Below are 21,915 nucleotides of genomic sequence, written 5' to 3' on the forward strand. Positions count from 1 at the left end.
TGTGTGCCGGCCCCTCCCTTGGGACGTGCCCTGGCCCCTCCTGGCCCTTCCTGGCCTCTGCCTTCGGCTAGCGTCTGGCTTGTCCTGGGTGCTGCGTTCAGTGGTACTGTCTGCTACTAGCTGTGCATGTCGTGCGGGCCTGTTTGTTCTCATACGCCATTGTGGCCTTTGCTATACTCCCTTGTGCCTTTCTCTTCTGTCTGCGCTTTTGGCGGTGGTGCCGTCCCTGCCTTGTCCGCTGCTTGCGGCTGCGGTGTGTTGTGCTCTTTTCTGTCATTGTGTGTGTGTTCTTCGGGGGACCCTGCCTCCAGTTCTACCTCTTCCCTCTGGGGTCTGAGGTGGTCCTTGTGTTCCTTGCGGCTTTTCGGGCGCTGTCTGCCCTTGCGGGGTGTCGGGTGGTCTCCCTTGGTTGGGCTTAGGTTATCCTGGCCTTTCCCTTCTTGTCCCTGTGACCTGTGCCCTGCTGGGGCCCTGTGTCTCTCCGGGTGGGGAGGCTCTCTCGCAGGCCCTCCTCCCTTCTGGGTATGGCTAGTGTATCTATTCTACGTTAAGGAATCTGCGGCTAGTAGTCTCTATCAGATGTACAAGTTACTTACCTTCGGTAACGATGTATCTGGTAGTGACGATTCTAGCCGCAGATTCCTTCACGACCCTCCCTTCCTCCCCATTCTGCGAGGGCCCTCTGCTTGTGTTTCTGCAGTCGCCTCCCTCTGGGTGGCTTGTCTTCTGTGGGTGTCCTCTTCATTTTCTTTCAGTCAGTCATCCCTCCGGATGGTTTTTCACTGGCGGGTGGGCTTATTTTGCCCTTTCACTCTTCTTTTAGAGTTTCTGCTCCCCAACTGGTCCTCTTGTTTGGGGGTTCTTTTCCCTGTCCTTTGCCCTACTCCTTTCGGGGGTTATAGCCCTCCTGGGCACTGTCGTCTGCAGATGATTTACCTATCCTCTGCCCTCCTACTCCTTTCAGGAGGTGTGGCCGTCCTTGGCAGTGTAGTTTGGGGGTGGATTGCTGTTGCTTTCCTGTTCCGGGCTTGTGGCCCTTCCCTTGTGGTGGTGGTTGCAGTCCCTCTCTCTTTCGGTCACGGCGCTTTCACATGCTTGTGCCTCTGGGGTGGCCCTCGCCGTGGCTTAAGAGGTGGTTCAACGGAGTGGGGCATGTGTTTTTCTTGCTCTGGCTTCTCTGCTCTGTCCTTCTGGTACTTTACTGGAATGGAATGGAATGGAATGGAATGGAATGGAAAAGCATTTATAGAGCGCATGGCTACCCGGAGGCATCCCAGCGCTAATAACCAACAGTAGGGGGAACCAGAAGCTAAGGAAAGAGATACATTTTTATTTGCTTCCGAAAGGTCATGTGGTCAGGGGTGGTACGTAAGTGAAGAGGTAAAGCGTTCCAGAGTTTAGAGGCGTTATAAGAGAAGAGCCTGCCACCACTTCTAGACCTCTTAATCCTAGGGATCTCAGTCAGATGCAGATCATCTGATCTGAGTTTACGCTTGGCTTTGTATGGGCGAATCATGGTGGAAATCGACAGAGGACCGAGTCCCTGCCTTATTTTATGCACTAGGCATAAGGACTTGAATTTAATTTGTTCCTGAACCGGGAGCCAGTGGAGGGAGCGAAGGGCCGGTTCAGCTGACAGTCTATTAGAGACTCCCATTAGGAGTCTCGCTGCACTGTTCTGCACGGGTTGTAGTTTCTTGATTGCTGAGATGGGAGCGCCCAAATACAGGGCGTTCCCATAATCCAGTCTAGAAAGGATTAATGACTGAATTAGTACTTTCTTAGCTGGGGATGGAAGGAGAGGTAAGACCTTTCGGGCCATTCTAAGTAGGCCATAGCAGAGGGCTGCTGTTTTCCTGGCTTGCGTTCTGAGGCTGAGGTCCTGGTCCAACCATACCCCCAGACTCTTGATTTCTGATTTTGGGATAGGGGCTGGGCCCATACATGATGGCCACAGCTGGCTGGGGTTATAACGGAGGGAATTACCTAAAATCATAATCTCGGTTTTTCCTCCGTTGAGCCTAAGTTGGGAGTCATCCATCCAGCTTGAGATGTCATTCAAGCAGGAGTGGAGGATGTGGATTTCCTGTTCGGTTTGGGTAATCCCGACCACTAGCTGGGTGTCATCAGCATAGGTGATAATCCGGATTCCGTAAGGTTCTATTTTGGCTGCCAAGGGGGACATATACACGTTGAATAAAGTCGGGCTAAGCGAAGAGCCCTGGGGCACCCCGTTCGGCAGGTGTATGGGTTTGGAAACCGTGCTTTCATTGAAAACCTGGAAGGTTCTACCCTCCAAGAAGGATGATAGCCACTGGAGTGCCGTGCCACTGATACCTATATTCCTGAGACGCCGGATCAGAGTCAGGTGATTCACCGTGTCAAAGGCGGCACTCAGGTCAAGGAGTATAATGGCCGCCTATCCTCCAGAGTCCAGGATCTTCCTGCTTTCTTCCACCACTGCCAGAAGCGCAGTCTCAGTGCCTTGGCGTGGACGGAAGCCAGTTTAGGAGGGGTGGAGCAGGCCATGATTCTCGAGAAACCCTGAAAGAGTTAAATTTACGTGTTTCTCAGTGATCTTACTGATGGCCGCAAGAAGGGATATGGGGCGATAGTTGCCTGGGTCGGTCGGGTCCAGAGTAGGTTTCTTTAGAAGAGCTCTTACCCCTCGCCTCTTTCCACCTGGGAGGAACTATTCCCGTGGTAAGTGAGGCGTTGATCAGGCTTATAATATGCGGGGCTATGATGGGGGTGACCTGTTTCAAGATGTTCAGTGGCGCCGGATCGGCCGGGGAGCCGCTCTTTACCGTGGTCCAAAGGGAGTTAAAAGTTTCCTGTGTCACAGGTGGGAGATCTTTCAGGATGAACTCTGTTTGGAGATCCATGTAGAGTTGGGGGGGATAGTCTTCCTCGATCTTAGTTGGGAGGGATTCCAGGATAAGCTGAACTTTATTACTAAAGTATTTTGCGAGTTTGTTGCACTGTTCGCCTGAAATATCGGGGGCTGCTCTGGGGGGAGGGGCTTTGAGAAGATTTTTAATGATATTAAAAGTTTCTCTGGAGGAGTTGGGTGCTGCTAAGATTCTGTTTTCATAATACGAGGCTTGGGCTTTCCTTAATTCTGTTTTATAGGCAAGAATAGATGATCTGTATTCCTGTTTTTTTGATGGTAGGAAGTCTTTCCTCCAGTGTCTTTCCTTTACTTTACATTCCTGCTTTAAGACACGTAACTCTGGTGTTAACCATGGTGCGTCTCGCGGCCCTGCCGACTTCTTTATCCTGGTTTTTGGAAGGATCGTATTAAGTGACTCCACAATCCAACGGATGAAGTCCTCGTTAGCCTGTCCAGGACATTGGGATGTGCTAGGTTTTTTCTTTTCTAGTTCCTGAGACCATTTGTCCAAGGGAAGCTTGTTCCAACGGCGACCGAATGTCCAGGACGGTTGCACCTTGGGCCTAATTGTCTGAGGAGACCAGAGAAGTTTTATAAGGAAATGGTCTGTCCAGGGTAATGGAGTGGGTTCAGTTCCCTTCAGGTCGGATAGATTAGAAAATGCTTGGTCGAGCAGGTGTCCTCTTATGTGTGTTGACTTATTCATTTTTGGGGAGAGTTTGAGGGAGAGAAGATCTTTTGTAAGCTCGCAGGCATTAGGGGCTTGTGGCTTGTCAAAATGAAGGTTGAGGTCTCCTAAAATCGTAAAATTGCCCGAGGCGCTTGCAAATTTGATTGTAGCCTCAAGCAAAGAGCTATTAAAGGACCCTGTTGGTCCAGGGGGCCGGTAAATTAAAATACCTGTAAAGGCAAGAAGTGGGGAGAATTCTAGAGAGAAGAAAACATTCTCACAGTCTTTGAGCGGGTTGCCCAAGAGGCGGCAGGTAAGCTGTTCCTTATAGGCGATGGCTATTCCGCCTCCTCGGCCCGTTGGTCGGTCGACTCTTTGTAGCGTGTAGCCCCGGGAAGAGTTTGCGCGATGTTGGGCTCTGAGCTAGGGGAGAGCCAAGTTTCAGTAAGGAAAAACACGTCGGGGTCTTGGTCTCTAAGAAGCATCCCTATCTCAGCGGTGTGTTTAGGAAGGGATCTACAATTTAGGATTAGGATCCTGAATTCGTTTTTTTCCTGAGGGTGGTCGAGCCTGTATAGTGTGATGTTCTGACTACATATGGGGCATTTGTTAGGGATGTTCTCAGGTGAGCAGACAAACTCACAGTTAGTTCCAGAAGAAGGATTTAGTTTAGTTTAGATTTAGCTCTCGCCTTGGCATGCGCCATTGTTCCTCGGTACGGTGCTCTGCTCTATTCCTGCTCTGGCCTGCTGTTGTCGCCTTCTGGTGCCTTGGTGCCACCTGGTGATGTTTTCTCACCTTTTGTTTTCCTCTATTTTGTTTCTCTGGTTTCTTCGCACACAGTTCGCATGCTCTCCTCAGTTTTGTTGTGATGGCTCCGCGTTGAGGCGCGGAAAAGTTCTCCGAAGCAAACTGACGTCAGCGCGCCGGAGTGGGGCTTATGTGACCTTGCTGATGTCACACCCGTGGGGGACGTCAGGGCGGAGTCACGTGGTACAGCCCCCCGGTGCACAGAGATGCTGGGCAAGAAAGTTTTCCGAGTCCAGTCTCACGTCTGGGGATAATTCTACGTTAAGAAATCTGCGGCTAGAATTGTCTCTAACAGATACATCGTTACCGAAGGTAAGTAACTTGTACGTTGCTGCTATAAAGTTACGAAAGAAGTATGCTTTTTAACTGTAAATTTGTGTGTCTATTTAATAATGTATCATAAAACAAATTATTTTGCCATAATTGTATTTTTGATTATTCAAATGTAACGTATTTCTTGTGCTTTTATGGTCATGTTATTTGACCGAATAAAGATACTTTGACTGACTGACTGGCTTTTCATATAAAGGAGGCAACATTAAAACACATTTAGATACTCCAATGAACATAAATATAAATATGCATCATTGTAATTCCTGATATTATTAGCTAATAACAAAGATTTTAAATACAATTTTCCTGATTCCATTATAGAAGCTATAAAATACATTTTTTGTTTGAGTGGATCTTCCATCACATGGCCCTTTGACTGCTGCCTCAGGGCATTGTTTCATTTTTGCAAAGGCTACCACAGCATGAGCTTTACCCAATTGTAGACGTGTGATGAGAAAACTATTTTGGGTGTTGAATGGAAGTGTAAAACACCTCTGAAGGCCCTGCTTTGTGCCACAGAGGGGTATCTAACAACCTTGGCACATCTAGCATCAGTCTTCTTTCTAAGTACTAAAGGTTTTAGTTCTCTTTTACTATAGAGCATTATGCTATCAGTTTCTGTCTGGCGATATACAAGAGCCATGGGATTCTCAATGCATTGTCTAGACTTAAACAATCCTTTATAATTGCTTTTGTGATCTTTGTCTCTTCTTTGCTCCAAATAGAGTCTGTTGTAAAATGGCCCTCTCTGCAGGTTCACCCCAAACTTTTTGCCTTCCTCCTCCTCTTTTTCTGAAACTTTTTGTTGGCTTTAGGACTCTGGACACGTTACCACTGCTAACCAGTGCTAAAGTGCATGTACTCTCCCTAAAATATGGTAACATTGGCTTATTCACAACTGGCATATTTAATTTACCTATAAGTCCCCAGTAAAGTGCACTACATGTGCCCAGGGCCTTGAAATTAAATGCTACTAGTGGGCCTGCTGCACAGATTGTACCACCCACTTAGGTGGTTCATTAAACATGTCTTAGGCCTGCCACTGCAGAGCATGTGTGTGCAGTTTACACTACTATGTCGACTTGGCATTTAAAAACCCCTTGCCAAGCCTTAAACTCCCCCCCTTTTTTTACATAGAAGTCACCCCTAAGGTAGGCCCTAAGAAGCCCGTAGGTCTGATGCTATGTAACTAAAATGTAGGACATGTTCTTTAATGTTTTGCATGTCCTGGTAGTGAAAAACACCTACATTTGTATTTCACTACTGTGAGGCCTACCTCCCTCATAGGTTAACATTGGGAATTCCTTATCACACTTTTAATCTGTAATTCCTGATGAGGAGAAGCTCTCTCATGGTTAATATCATTGAAATGGTAATGATAAATCCTCTTTGCTGGCAACCTTGGATCTAACATTTCTATTTTAGAAATGCCACTTTTAGAAAGATAGCATTTCTCTGCTCTTAAAGCTCTGTGTGGCTGCAGCCTGTCTTAAATATGTGTCTTGGGGGGGTAGGTGTGTCTGAATGCCCATCTGTATCCTGGTGGCTCATCCTGACAAAATGGGAGGGAGGAGCTTACACACCTGAATGGGTAGTGTTCTGTCCCCACACAAAGGGTTGATTACCCCCTGTAGTGAATCTGGAGCCAGGACTGGAAAGGGAGGTCTTCTGTGCACTTCAAAGCCCCTCTTTGAATTCCCTTCCACTTTAAAGTCACAACCGGGTATAAGTATTGGGTCTCTGACCCCACCAAATCAGGCACTTCTGGACATGTAAAAAAGCTCTGCCAGGACTGCCACTCGCTGGACTGCTGCTCTGGAAGAACTGCTTTTCTGCTGTGCTTCCCTGCTGCCTGGTACCTTCTGCTCTTACCGAGTAGGAACTGAATTCTTGCTTAAACCCAGAGTGATCTCCAAGGGCATGCTGGCTTGTCTCTTGGTTAGAGACTCAGTGATATCAAAGTCTCCCCTCCTGTGCCTGGTCCATTGGAAGTGGATCCAGGTGCTTGATCCAGTGGAACCAACGCATCGTCTTCTGTGGGAAGCAGAATTGCAGGAACAGGCAGGCCCAGTGCATCGCACTCAGAACCAACGCTTCACTTCTAGAACCAATGCATGGGAACCGTTGCATCGCCGCCGCTGATGTTTGAGAAGATTGACGCATCCACTCGACTGCCTGGAGAAACCTGGCGCATCGGAATCGTACCAAAGGCATCTCGGTTTCAGCGCTTCATCTTTGGAACCGGCGCCTTGCCATTGTTGCATGGAGAAAATCGATAAATCGCCTCGACTGTGTGATCAACACCAGCACATCGCTCGGCTGCACCCCGCATCTCACGGTGGCATCCAGGATCAAGATACTTTATTCATCAGGCCAAGCATGGCTCCTGTATCCGGCCCGCTCTCCATTGTGGTTGGCCTGAACTCTTGACTTTGCCCTGGGCCAGCGCGACAAGATATTCCCATTGACGCTTATTGCTTGTAAGCACTTTTTATACATTTAGGGCCTCATGTAGGAAGCCAAATACCGGTCGGTAACGGCCGAAATTCGTGTATATATCCCGTTACCGACCGGTATTTAGGCATTTGCTATGTAGGGGGCTGATTTCTGGATTCGGTATTTACCGAATCGGAAATTAAGAAATCGGTAAAATACCGATTCGGTAAATACCGAATCCAGAAATCAGATGTAGGGAGCACTCTAAAGAGTGAAAATTAGTATTAGAAATTCGTTATTTACCACCAAATACAGGTTGGTGATAAATAACGAATACCTTGCAAAACGCAATATTTTGCAGATTTAAGAGTGCCATGTGGCAGACATACATGCCCTTAGGGCATGTATGTGCGCCACATGTGCACACATGCAAGATTCAGGGGTGCAACAGGGTGTCAATGTGACACCCTGCCACCCTTGAATATGCTCCCCCCATTACCGAATCGGTATTTACCGAATCGGTAATGAGGCATACCTTCCCATACCTTCCCATTGATTCCTATGGGCCTGGAGGCCCATAGGAATCAATGGGAAGGTATGCCTCATTACCGAATCGGTAAATACCGATTCATGATTACCGAATTTTTCCGATTCGGTAAACTTTACCGAATCATTACCTACATCACATTTACCGATTGATAAATACCGAATCGGTAACATTCGGTATTTATGAATCGGTAAATGTGAGGCTACCTACATATGGCCCTAAATCTTTAAAAAATTATATCTTGATTTTTACATATTGGATTTTTGTCGTTTTTTGGGGTTGTATTTATAAAATCATAATCTTTATTTCTAAACTGGTGTGGAGTTTTTTTGCGGTGTTTTCACTGTGTTACTGTTTGAAGTGTTGCACAAATACTTTACACATTGCCTCTTAAGTTAATCCTGCCTGCTCTGTGCCAAGCTACCAGAGGGTGAGCACAAGTTAATTTATGGTGCATGTCTGACTTACCCTGACTAGGTTTGTGGTTCCTGCTTGGACGGGGTGCATTCCTCTGCCGACCAGGAACCCAATTTCTAACAGAGTGCCACAACTGGACTGGCTTTTTTGGTAGTAGATCTTCCAAATACTGCATGCCCAATCCACTGTGTATTATATAGGCTAATATAGATTGTGCTGTGGGAAGCAGTCGTTGGACCAATATATTCTCTTTCATTTGTAAAGTAGTGGATTCTGTGAAACCCCATAACCCACTGCCATAATAAGCTGTAGATGCACATTTGGCTCTATAATTTGAGACCATCAACCAAATTGGTTTAAAGCATAACTTAATGGCAAACCTACAAATGCCCTCACAGGCCTGTCCCATCTTTAGCCTCTTGTTGTCTGTATGCTTGGTCCAGGAACCATTAGAGATAAAGAGAATACCCAGGCAAGAGAAGAAATCACTGTATAGGTTTTCTTCAGGTTTATTTTAAGATCCCTGTCCAACATAAAGGCAGTAAAGCAGTCCATCAGTCTTTGCAGGCATTTGTGGTCCATGACAAGAGGACAGCATCATCAGCATAGCGGAGAACAGAAACAATCCTTCCTTCCACTAGTAGAGAGTTGGCAGCCACTTCCTAGATTAAGTTATCCAAACTGTTAATACATAAAGAAATGCGCACCCTTGCCTGACTCCTTTCCGAATGTTAAGTGGCGGAGAGCACTCTCCATTTGGGCCCATAGCGCACTCTGGCTGATAAATTCCTGTAGAACTGTGAGGGAGAGAAATGGGACGGTAGTATTTGGGATCACTCTTGGAGCCCTTTTTAAAAATCTGAATTACCAATGATTCTGCCCAGGTTGTCGGAATATATCCATTAATGGCCATATTTGATACTTGAGTCAAAATAGGAGCCCGTGAATCTGGTAGATATTTATACATATCAGTCGGGACTCTGTCTGGTCCTGCTGCTTTCCCGCTGGCACTTTTCCCAGTAGCCATTACTACTTCATCAAGAGAGATCGCTAGTAACCAACTCCCACTGTGAGTTGTACATGTTTGATTTGGGCCCTTACCTGAGTGGACTGAATTATTTGATTGACTAATAATGGTAGAAAAATGATCGACCCATGCTTGCATTGGCACTTGTAAATCTAAATCAGGAGCTGTATTAATTTTCAGGAACAATTAATTGATTGTCTGACAGAATAAAATGCAACTGTTTGTGGCTGCAGCCTCTTTGAACTTTGACTAGCCTTCCTCTTGGAGCTCTTTTTTCCTGGCAGGCAAAGTCTCCTTATATTGCTTCCTAAGTATTGTAACCAGGGAACTATCTCTTGGGGATGCATTTAGGGCAAGTTGGTGTTATTTATGATGCTAACATGCAAGAATAGTCAAACCAGCCCACTGGCCTGTCTTACAATGACTGCCATTCTATGTAAGGTGGACATTATTAGAATTTGTAATTCTCTCAAATGCCCCTATTGAATGTCCCTATTGCTAGCTACTTCGGATAAACAGAACTCAAAATACTACTTATAGGTATCTATAATTCTCTTGGTAAACAGACTAGGTTCAGTGCCAGTCTATTTAAGGCGTGGCCCATTTGTTCTTGCTACTTTGTTAGTTATGATATTATGATTGATATGCTCACTAGTCAAAACCCTATTGTGTTAATCAAACCCTTTATATTTTTCTTTAAACGGTGTATGTGTGCTTTTCACAAAGTTAGTGAGCCTTTGATTAACTATGTCATGAGTACCAAGTAAATGGGCCCTTGCTTTTGTATTAAGATAGAAGTTGATTTGTACAGAATGTAACAATTTTCTCACTAAAACTTCCTGTCATGGATATTTATCATGCCTGTCTTGATGCTTATACATGTCACTTGAGACGTTGATATTTGGTATTAAAAGCAAGATATTTCTTTTGAATTTTCATGCCTACCTAAGCTACACTCGTGCATTTGCTTACATTGTATGCATGCAACGGGAGTACACCTTGAGGCATTGGTGAAGGCAATACCGTTGCTTCTAATTGCTCTTCTTTTATCAAGCTCAGAATGTCTATATTGTTATTTTCTTTACTACTGTAGCCCTGATGAAGTCCAAGCTGTCGACGAAACACGTGTTGGCTACTGAGACATTCTGCAATGTGAAAAATCAAAATAAATGACTCGTGGAGTCCAAGATTTATACCCTGATTTGTGGAGTCCGAAATTTTAAGAAATACAGCAATGGAAATGTGAAAGATTATGAATGCAAAATATATATGCTTATGCACTGACTAAGTGTGTGCCAACTGGGGTTATATTCAATGTATAGAACCCTGTGAGGGGTTCCGAATCTTAGATGTGGGGTGAACATTCTTCCTGTTTGAGCACCACTCTGATTGTATTGAATTCTGACATATTGTATTGACTTAAGGTGAGCGCTGAGCTATATCCCGTTATTTGACCCCTCTTGCTGATTGGTCTGTTCAAACTATGCCTAGGAACGTCAAGTGGGGTAAAAGCTATGTATAGACTGCCAAGTTATCTAGTGCGATTCTGCCAAAAGAGGCTGGCATTTGAGAAGATCAAGATGTAACAGATATTAACTGGTCGGCGACAGAGTTGGTATCTCACTAATCATGGCTATGTAAGAGTGGCTATTCTAGATGTTACTCTGGTGCTGGTATCTCACTGTTCTTGGCAATGTAAGAGTGACTATTCTGGATGTTACTCTTTGGTTAAGAATTGGTTTTAAGTGAGTTACTTGTGGGCCCTTGGTGAATGATGGAAGGTTAGAGGCAATGGATATTTTAAGATTGGTGTTGATCTATATGGCCCATGATGGGCTGTTGTGGGGTCATGTTAACAAATCGAGGGATTTGTATTAGTGGCCTAATAGGGCCCATGAGATAAAGGAGACCATGAAGGAGATTATGTATTGAAGCAGGAATAATAACATGCATGGGACAGTTACACAACTCTTGAAACTGGTATCTTCTTCTAACTCGCCATGTATGAAAGTGGCACTGGACATTATGGGGTGACATGCTACATATTTCTGCTTATTGAGTACCACTATTTGTGGCCAGAGCGGAGGTGCATGTGTGAAGTGACCAGTGGTAAAGAGGTTGAATTTTTTTTTTTTTTTTGTGGAGGTTATGATGTTCAATGGAGTACAATGTGGTTGAATGTTATAAGGAATACCTTATCTATTGGACGTGGAGAGGGTGAATAGAGTAATTAAAGATACCCAGTGGGTGCCAAGCAAGCAGGAAATTGATGATGGATGAGATGTTATAGGCTTACAGAACTGTGGAATACCACAGCACAGGGTCGCCTCCTTTGAATTTTATTTGAAGTAGCCAGATCAAGACTAATTTCTGTCCTGTAATTTATTCCAAAGTGATGGACTAGCTGCACATATATATTTGCCAATAGCATCAGGAGTGAAGATGATGGAGTTTTCATTTGTGGATAAGATGAAAGTGGTTAAGGTCAGGTGTGTGCGAGAGGGAAAATCTCTTTATAAGCAACTGAAAATTATGGAAAAAAGTTGAGGAAGAATCATATCACAATGGATGATGTAATATTATGTCTTTATGAAGGCCACATGTTCATTGACATTTGTATTATTAGTTCTGTAAAATGTATGTTTATATGGTTTTTATGTAATGTTTCCTCTCACTTGGTAGTATCATTTAGTGATGTTTTGTGTTTTCCTTTTGGAAAACTGAAGAAAGATTGACAGTTGGGCCTGCTTAAAAAAAGAATGCCTTCCATTCATGTATAAAGCTGGGTTTCTTTTCTGCCTGCTTGCTTGTCATACCCTTCGTACCCTTGAATCCATAGGAAGGACGGCCTTTGGTCAGACCTCCCATACTAGACCAAAAGACTGCAGTATCCACGCCCCTTCTTCTCCCTTGAGATTTGGACTGACATTATAGGCACAGCAGGCACTTACCATTTCTACTCCCATCACTACTCCTACAAGCCTCTGTCCTTCCCAACAATGCCAGTCCTGAAACGGGCATGCTCTTGACTACTGATTTTCTATGACTTTCATTAAACGCCTTGAAAAACAGTGGCCTTGTCTAAAAACAGTGTTTTGGACTGAATGTGCTTCTACATTTTGCTGTGCACCCATGGTTGGGTTTAGGGGGATCTTAGCTCTTTTGTCAAGTACTTAGCTCAATATCAGGTTCTAAATCTTCTGACAGCATTTATTTCACCATAATATTCCCTTGTGGAATTTTTAATTCTAGTGCCTTTACCTAGCCTTTCTCACCAGCTTCCAGCCGGCAAACAGACTGTTTTCCACATCCCCCACAGTCTCTCTCTCTCTCACTCACTCTCTCTCTCTCTCTTTCTCTCTCTCTCTAGATATATATATATCAGCCATGGTCCTTGCAGGTAACAGGTGTGGGATGGTGGGGCCGGGTGGGGGGGTATTTTGAGGGACGATGCTGAGGGAAACACCCGTGTCCCTACCGCCCCACCGCTGTTACCTGCACGGACCGCGGCTGATATACATATATATATAATTTACGTTGAGTGAACAAGGCTCGCCAGAGCCGAAACGCGTATCGACGACTATGGAAGAATAAAACATTCGTAAAGCACTTACTTTGGGTCTGTGTCCACCTTTGACTTCCTGTGTATCCGGAATCCTGTTGGAAAGAAGTCATATATATATATATATATAGAGAGAGAGAGAGAGCGAGAGAGAGAGAGAGAGAGAGAGAGACTGTAGGGGATGTGTGTGTGTGTGTGTGTATATATATATATATACATACATACATACATACACACACACATCCTCTTTTTATATGTATAGTCATATTATATTTGCTGGAAAAAAAGATTTTAGGGTGTTTATAGTTAGGTGACAATCTCGGTTAAAACATACCGTGGAACAGAGATCTCATTTACCATCAACAGGAATCAGCAGAAATCGGCAGGAGACAGAGAAGGCAAAGAACGTCAGGAGCCTCATGATAGGGTCAGGCAATATGGTGACTCGGGCAACAAAACTGACTTCAAGAACTATCAAACCGCCTTCCTGGCCAGACAGGGCTCACTTTGGTTCGCCCAATCTCCGTACTATACCCCCATATGGCTATTGGTAGAGATGGACCTTCTAGGCACATTTCACCCAATCTCTCTTTTAAGCAGCAATCCCAAACCCCTGCCCTCGGGTGAATATATTTTTTACAATACCAAAAGGGCCCTCTTGAAAATTGATAGAATAGTAGAAACCCCGATTTCCAACTCGTAAATGACTTCCTATGGAACTACCCTAAAATCAGAATGCAAGGCTCCCCCGCCTGCTGGTCTCAATGGGCCTAAAGACCTAGGGCCCACTCAAGCTCTGCTATCCTTTAGGGAATTAAAAAAAACACTTTAACCTACAGAACATAGATCGCTATGATTTTTTGAAGCTTAAGTTTTCTTTATCTAAATTAAACTATAAAATAACCACCCTTCCCTTACCAAAGCCATCCTGTCCTTTAATAAATCCGGTCACCAGGCCTCCAAGTTCTACCAGCTCATAAAACCGAAGTCCTCCAACATGTTCTTAAGACTCCAAACTAAGTGGAACCCAGCTGAGACGATCAAGACACAATCTTAGTACCTGTTATGGAAGTCAGTGGTCTCATATACAATCTCTCCCTCGCACATACAAAATTCTGGTTATTACTCAGGACCTTCTTGACCCCGGCAGACCTCCAAAAACTCTCCTTCAGAGAGACTCTACCTTGCTAGAACTGTAATGACCCTATGGGGGATCTTCCCCATTCCCTCTTCTACTGTAGTGCTGTTTGTCCATTTTGTGACTCTGTATTCAGCTTTATTCACGCAGTCCATCGAGAACGGAAATTCTTAACACTATTCAGAGGATTCTTAGACCCAAACATCAGATGCTGCAACAACAGTCTTTTAATTTATATCCTTCTTACTGCTGCCTGTAAAACTATTTTAGCTAACTGGAAGAACACATGTTACCTCCATCTGCCCCTGCCTAAACTGGGTCTGATTCCTGAGAGGGGCAGATAACACCTCCCTGCAAAACCCCCCTTGGATTGTACGCAATACATCTATTTGGAATTCCCTTGACAACCATTTTGCCGCCACTAAACCACCATGAAATCCTACTAGGAAATAACACTGCCTCCCAAAACCGTGTGCCTGACTCTTAGCTAATGTGGAATATAAACCCCGAAACACACCTGCATCTACGTGCTCTAAGATCTCCTTGGGTTTCGTTCACCCATACATGTTTTTTTTTTAATCTGTACCATCTTGCGTTCTTTCCTTCTTTCTTTATTTTACTCCTATCATCAATTCATTATACCTCAAAATGTATCTCTTATCTTACCGTCTGTTTAAAAACCAAATTATATTTTGCTCTCATTTGTCACCTGTTACCGGGATTTTTTTCTGTATACTAGATCTTCTGGTCACAATCAACCCTACAGGGTTCTATATATCAGAACTGTACTTCTTAAAATGGGCCCTTGCGTTAAACGATTGTTCTTTTCTCCCTGTTCATTTATTTATGGAAAATGCATAATAAAATACTCCAGAAATGTAAAAGAAAAAATACAATTTTAAGCGAACAAAACTCATCAGTTACAGTTATCTCAAGCAATTTTAACTCATGCCATAGAGTAACTATAACTAGCATCCCCTACCATGCACAATCTTTTTTATTAAAGATACCATTTCATATGTTGCAGTGATGTTATTAGTGATGTCATAGAACATGTCACGATTGATGTAACATGGGAGGTAATTAGCATTGCATGGCAAGGGCACTAGTTATAGTTTGTTTAGGGCACGAGTTATGCTTTTATGACATAACTATAACTGGTGAATATAATGTCCCTTTAACCTTGTTTTGTGTGACTTTTTATATTTTTTTAATGTAAAGATGTCTAGCACTGTGCATGGCGTGGGCTTTGGCGCTGTGGCTGCGCCCAAGCCCCTGCAGACACCCACACACTGCTGCGCATGGCTTGTGGCCAAACCCAGCTCCCAATGCCCTGTGGGCGCCCAACCTGGCCCCTTATCCCAGGACTCTGCTGTTTCATGTCCGCAAGTTTTATCGGCAAGGAAGACAGGTTTACTCCTACCTGACAGGAGCAGAAAGAAAAATGTAGCTGGCTCTTGCCGCACCCAGAATGGCTGCAGGCAGAATAGCCAGCAAGGATCATGGGGACCCTGGGGCTCCTCTTGCAACCCCAAGACCTCGGATTGCCATTCGTGTCGCAGTTGGGACCTTGGCACCCACAACAACTACGAGTTGCTTTGGCCCCAGGGGATCAGGTCTCAAGGACATTTTATGGCTTGGGGAATGGGTTCCACGTGCCCCCCCTCCCCGTAAAAAGTAAATGGCCCCCTGGGGATGGGGTCAACAGGCCCCAAAATGGCACGGGAAGGGGGGGCCTGCATCCAGGCCCTTCACCCAGCCTCCCATGGGTGCCCAACACCACACCTCTGCGAGTGGCGGATGGTGACATTTGAAAGTGGTGAGCATAAACCAATTGTCGAACTGCACTGCAGTGAGCGAGCCCGAACCACCTACGGGGGTCCGATGGGGTTCTCCCCCCGAAAAAAAATGGAAAAAAGAGTGGGCAAATGGTGCATTTTCAAGCAAATGTGAGAAAGCAGGAAGTTGTCGACCACTCTGAGGTCTGATGACCCCATCCAGTGCCCGTACCAGCCCCTTCACACCCCGCTCCCCATGGGTCCTACCAAGGGGTTCTTAAATGCTAATCTTATCCCTGCAGTGCGGGTCCTCAATGCTGCGCCATGTTTACTTTCTCAAGGGTTTGGCAACCTAAAGCAGTTTCCAAGTAGCATATGCAGCTAATAAACGATCTTAATAACATTCACCCAGCGGTGCGGATGGTTTTTGTACATACATGTTTTTAAGATACTTTGCTACATAGTCCAAATTTTGTACTGGTTTGCACAAAACGCCGTGCTGCGTCACACCACTTGCATTTTCTCCTGTCGTAGAAACATAACGGTGTGGTGACATTTGAGTTTGGGAAACAGAGTTGTTTCATGAGCACTGACATTTCAAAGCTTGCCAGTCAGTGTTTTTGCAGCTTTCACCCCTGTTGGCTTTTCACAACAACCACATACTTAATTCAGTGTAAATGGCTCCTGGACACCCACAATTCAAAGGAAGGTGACAGGAAGGAAAGCACGTCATTCAAGATGGGGGCGTTGACAGCGCTGGCGGCGTAGATTCCCGAGTGTTGTAAGAGCCATTGCCAAAGGTTTAACAACCCCAAGAGGGCCTACCATTAAAGGAGCACCTGTTTCTAAGTTAAAAAAAAAGAACTGTTTGGAAATAGATGGCACACAAATCCAGTATTTGTTGTCATTTAGTAGTCTAGCAGTAGCCCCCAAAACATATAATTTCTGTTTTTGTATCTAACCGGTTTAGTTGGCATTTTATTTAAACTGTACAATTGCTTTGTTTTTGCAACTGCACATTTATAGAGTGCTGCACGTCTCGTTTCAGTTACCTCAGAGGCCTAGTTGGACGACGCACTAAGCCACAAGTCGACCACAGATCTTTACAGCAGGCCCGTCCCATCAGCGGACTCTTTCTGCAGTAATCTGCAGCTGAATTACAAACTCCATCCAATTGAAACCAATTCAATCTTACATGAATTACGCATTTTCGTTTCCCCACAAATTCGTAATTCAAATCGGACATAATTCCAAAAAGTGCTAAGCTCATTGTAAGCGATGCCAGAATCCTGCAGTGCTATGAATATGGCCGTCAGCTGCCTTATGACAAACTATTACACGGAAACAGCACAATATAAACGTAGATAAAGGGAGCACTCAAAAGAACACAAAAAACCCAGACAACTACCAAAGATCAAAGTTGCCAATAAAAGTGAGAGAGCTCACTAAAACATGAGTCCGTCCCTTAAATCTCCATATAGAGGAACAGTGTGCTAATGTGACTCTAAATAGAGAACAGTGTGCTAATGTGACTCACATTAGCACACTGTTCTCTAATATCTGGCTCCCAGGAGCTACTTTTTCATAACCGTGGGTAATTCAGTGGCAATGGAATATGAACACCAACTGCAAGTTGTCATGTTCTACTTGCCCAGTTCTCCGGTCCTTCCCCAATAATTCCCTCCCGCTGGGTAGCCGACTCTAGCTCAGACAACTGCACCAGCTTCTCTGGGTCGAGTTGGCCGTTGGACATGTGCACTTCATCAAAGGTTAATGCGCATGCCGCACACAACAGTAGCCTGTTTAACACCTGCATTGCTCTAACAACTGTGCAAAACCTGTGTGTCAGTGTCAGTGATGTAGTTTAACATTTGAAAGACTTTTATGTTTAGTTATTTTAAATCATCAAGTTAATACTCAAAAAATAAACTCAAAACACAACAATGAATTATTAAATACTTAAAGAAGCATTTATCTTAATCATTTCGCTCCAGGTTAGCGCCACATTAATGTATGTCTCAAAAATAATTAAACTAATCACGTAGTCTAAAATTCGAGTATTTCTCGGTCTCATAATAACACAAATTGAAAAGAGAATTAGTCACAGGAAGCCTCTTTGATTTAACACAGGTACCGTAAGACTGTCCTGATCACTTGCCAGTGGGCCAACTGAAACGGAGGGTGGCAACTGCCCACTTTGCCCATGCCTTACAACATCTAGTCTCTACTTCAACACACATATAAACCAAGAGGAGTGTAAAAGGGGGCATACTGAATGCATATGCAGTACTTCAGTACGAATAACTGATAACCAGCTCAGTTAAACCTCCTGCGTTCACTGGCGTAGAGTACTTCAAACAAGCACAATACTATAATAATGGCAAACAGCGACACAATTAAGGTCGAAGAGTATGCAAAAACCGAAAATACCTTGCGCCGAGTATGCTTGAATGAAGCGATGCTGCTCTAGAGCGGCATTAGCGCGGTTGCAAAATCATGTCTACAGTACAAATATTAATTCTTTTCACCCACCATAGCCTTTTTTGTTATAAACATTTTAATGATTTTTCAGATAGCAAACATGTGACAGGATACAAATAACACAAGAAACGTAGCGACTATATATAATTAGTCACCTCGGAAGAGGCTGAAACAGCATAGGCTTTAAACGACGAAGGGTCTCCATTCTCCAAATAGCGAGCTGCCTACCTCCCCACCGAGGGTGGACCAGTTTTCATCTTTAGTGTTTGTTGATTTTATTGTTAAAGATCCCACACTTAGCTTGAGGTCATGGACATCTTACCAGGATGTGTGAGTGGCTTCAGGGGGCCAGACCTGTCCGCGATCCTTCGGTTTTACTTTCCCAAACAAGCTGTGCCCTCTCCAGTAGGGAGTGTGGGCTCCGAGAGGCGGTGCATTTGTGTCCTTGTAACCTATGCTGCCAGTCTGCCTTCCGGGAAAGGAAGTGCTGAGAGCTGGATGGGCAGTACCTCGAAGGCCTCCCTTCATGGTTGTGCTGATGGTGACTCTGGATATTTTTTGCCCACTGAACTCTGGACTTTTTGTCCGTTAAATATGCAACTCAATAGGGAATATGAAGATTGTTTACATCATTATGTATCATTACATATAGTTATTCCTTTGCACATATTTTCAAAGTTGTAGCATTCTTACGATATTTATTACCTTATTTTACTGAAACAACAGGGAAGAATGTGCCTCTGCTCCTTGTGAGTGCTAAAGCTGGAGATTCTGTTGAGTAGCAGGGATCTCCTGGGTGGGAGTAACGAGGGGGGGTGGTACGGAGGGAGGTCAGTCACGGCTCGTGTCGTGTGGGGGGGGGGGTCGCGCGGGTTTTTAAAAAAAAAAAAAAAATCCTACCTGTCCTGAGCAGGTCCGGGTCCGCGCCGTCTCGGGTCCGTTACTTCTGGCGCCTACACACTCACTCACTGGAACAGCCCATCACGACCCCTCTCAGCCAATCCTGGTGCTGGAGCAGCACCAGGATTGGCTTAGAGCAGGCTTACACTCCGGCCGCCTACCCATTAGGAGACCGTGGTTTGAGCCTTGGCTCTACCCTCGCTCTCCTAATGGGCATGCGCCAGCCTTTGGAAACACTAGTGCGCATGACTGGGCACGGTGCAAAAATCGCCCTCCGTCCCCACTCATGCGCACTTGTGTGCTGCTGGCTGCCTGTTGCCCCAGACAATGCCTGCTGTCAGTCAACATGACGCCAGACCGCCCACCCCCTTCAGACTCTGAAGGGGGTGGGCGGTCCAACGTCATACTGACTGACAGTTCTCCCTCAGCGTCTCTGAACTTAAGTAAACTGAGAGTTTACTTAAGTTCAGAGACGCCGAGGAAGCTGTGGGCGCGGGGCGCGGGCGGGGGGGCAACACCCCAACGCCCCCAATGGACGCACCACCACTGACCTCTGCCTCATTCCCCCGGGACACTGCTTTTCTGTGCCCACAAGACTGGGGCACCCACGGAAACTACAAATTGCTTTGGACCCAGGGGTTAGGGTATCCTGGGTCATGTTATAGCTTGAAGAGGGCAGCACATGCCCTTTCCCCTTAAAAAGCAAATCCGCCCCAGGAGATGGGGTGTTGATGGTCTCAAAACGGTATGGGAAAGTGGCTGTGTGCCCCTGTCCCCAAAATAATGAATGCAGACCCTGGGGTTGGAGTTCCTGGAGCCTTAAAATGGATCAGGGAGGGGGCCCACTTGCCCCTTCACCCCAAAAAATATTGTGCAGACCTTCTGGGCCCTGGCCCACCTCGTGGGTGGGTGGGGCTTATTTTTTAAAAGGCCAAGAGCCCTATTACCTCATCTAAGCAAAAAGAACAAAATAAGTAATTGTTTACTGAATACTTTTCTGTAAAATATTCAACATTTTTTTTTCAAAATAGTATGTACTTTTGTGTTAAAAATAACGATATATCTACCTAATCTGCAGTACTACTTCTCTATAAATTTGTGTTTTCTGTGTTGCCTCTTGCAGAATCAGTTGGAGAATCTGAAGTGCAAACACTAATGAGCTCTGTAAGCAAACCTTTTGAAATTGAATTTATCCAAAACAGTTTGAATTATATGGAGAAGTTATTGCTCAAGAAACACAGAAGGTATGTGAACATCGCACTGAAAACACAACTTTGAAAGTCATACTTTTACTCTGCTTTTTTACGAGTATGTCCCTTTTGAATAATTATTCTCGAGCTCTTACAAGAGAACATAAAATCATACAATGCGTCTGACCCTAAGGGTAAGGCATGATGCCAGCATTAGAATCATGTAGGTTAAAATCAGGGATGAACATAGAGACTGGTGACAATGAAACATTGGAAATGTAAGTATTCTCTGTGAAAGAAGTAATGTGAGCAGTTCGGCCCATTGGGAGACACTAAGGGTTGTTTGACAAAGATGTCATAATAGCACAATGAAATGTTGTGACTTCCTTAGACGGACATAGATATTGGGCTGCATCACTTAAACATTCATGTGGACCATGGGCCAGAAAGGGCCAAATCCATGCCTGAGTTTAAGGATAGCCTCATAAGATACATCTACTTACAATTAATTGAATATAAATCACTTACATAGACACTGTCTATCCTGGAAATCTACCTTGCATTGGGCACATCTTGCATACATTTTTATGACAGTGGCATTGGCTGCATCATCTAAACAGAGATGTCCAGATCCTTCTTATGTTTCTCCACATTTAACTACATCCTCTTTTGTTTGGCTTTAGAACTCCTGTAGACCAGTTACCCCCTGTTCAGCTTGACTTCCGAAGTTCTGAAAGAGTTTTGGATGCTTCACAGGATGCGCTGAATGAAGGGGACAGTAGTTTTACAGGTATGGTGACAATGCATTTATTGCATAAGTGATGTTTGGTGGGGGCTCACGTGACCCGTATGCCTGTTTTATATGCATACAGGTGGGGTCGCTGTAACAATATTACAATTGCTTCAAAATGTTGCCATGACATATCACTGGAATGCTGTTGATATCTGACCTCAGTGTTCATCACTTTTCTGTGTCAGTTTGCAAATGTTAACACTTCCATTTATAGTGTTTTCTTTTGAATTTTCTCTATTTCGAATTTAAAATACATTTTCAAAATATTACAAGTAATCCTTTGCACATGTGAACAAATGTATTTTCTTACTCATGGTTACATTTCTCCATCTTTAAAGTAATGAGGAACATTGTCACTCAGCTATAGAAACTGATCTATTTGCATGGTCATTGAAATCCAGTGCTTATGTGAGTATCTGGCATAGGGGGTCAGTATGAACTCCTCCCTAAAAGGGTGCCGAGGGTGTCCCCAGACAGCCTTGGTTGTGTATGCCCACCATGCTTCGTGGGCACTACAGCATAGGTTTGGTGTGCAGAGTCAAAATTGTGAGGCGGTGAGGCCTGGTTTGCATGGTGGCTCCTACTGGCAAGCATGTACCACTTCTGCCTGTCTTTAGACTCATTAACTCAAATTGTAGCTTCTGTGATGAGGCTTTCTGAGTCTATGCAGTTATGCTAAGTCCCTCACTACGATTTGGTTTGACTCTGCAATGGAGATATTGGAGGGCCGAAATTAAATTTGCCAGCTGGTATGTCTTCTGCAAAGTCATTACACACTTTTTCCCTGTAATGGGGAATTACTGCTTGCAACCTGATTTGCCATTGTGAGAAGTTGGATTATTAGTTGAGAGGGGCAGAATTCTCACTCAAATAATAAAACAATCCATGTCACGGTGAACCATAAAGGTCAAAAATTAACCTGTGCGTAACCCTCTGATAG

General features: G+C 44.6%; 1 protein-coding gene across 1 annotated transcript in view; it reads left to right on the forward strand.

Annotated features, from left to right (window-relative positions):
- Positions 1-21,915, forward strand: part of ZBBX (zinc finger B-box domain containing) — a 546,096-nt gene that overhangs the window by 290,220 nt on the left and 233,961 nt on the right. Inside the window, exons 10-11 of the mRNA XM_085635186.1 lie at positions 20,116-20,236; positions 20,866-20,972. Coding sequence (XP_085491312.1) covers positions 20,116-20,236; positions 20,866-20,972 — 228 coding nt within the window. The remainder of the gene's footprint in view (positions 1-20,115; positions 20,237-20,865; positions 20,973-21,915) is intronic.

This window comes from Triturus cristatus, chromosome 11, assembly GCF_964204655.1.
Source record: "Triturus cristatus chromosome 11, aTriCri1.1, whole genome shotgun sequence".
In the NCBI taxonomy this organism is placed as follows: domain Eukaryota; kingdom Metazoa; phylum Chordata; class Amphibia; order Caudata; family Salamandridae; genus Triturus; species Triturus cristatus.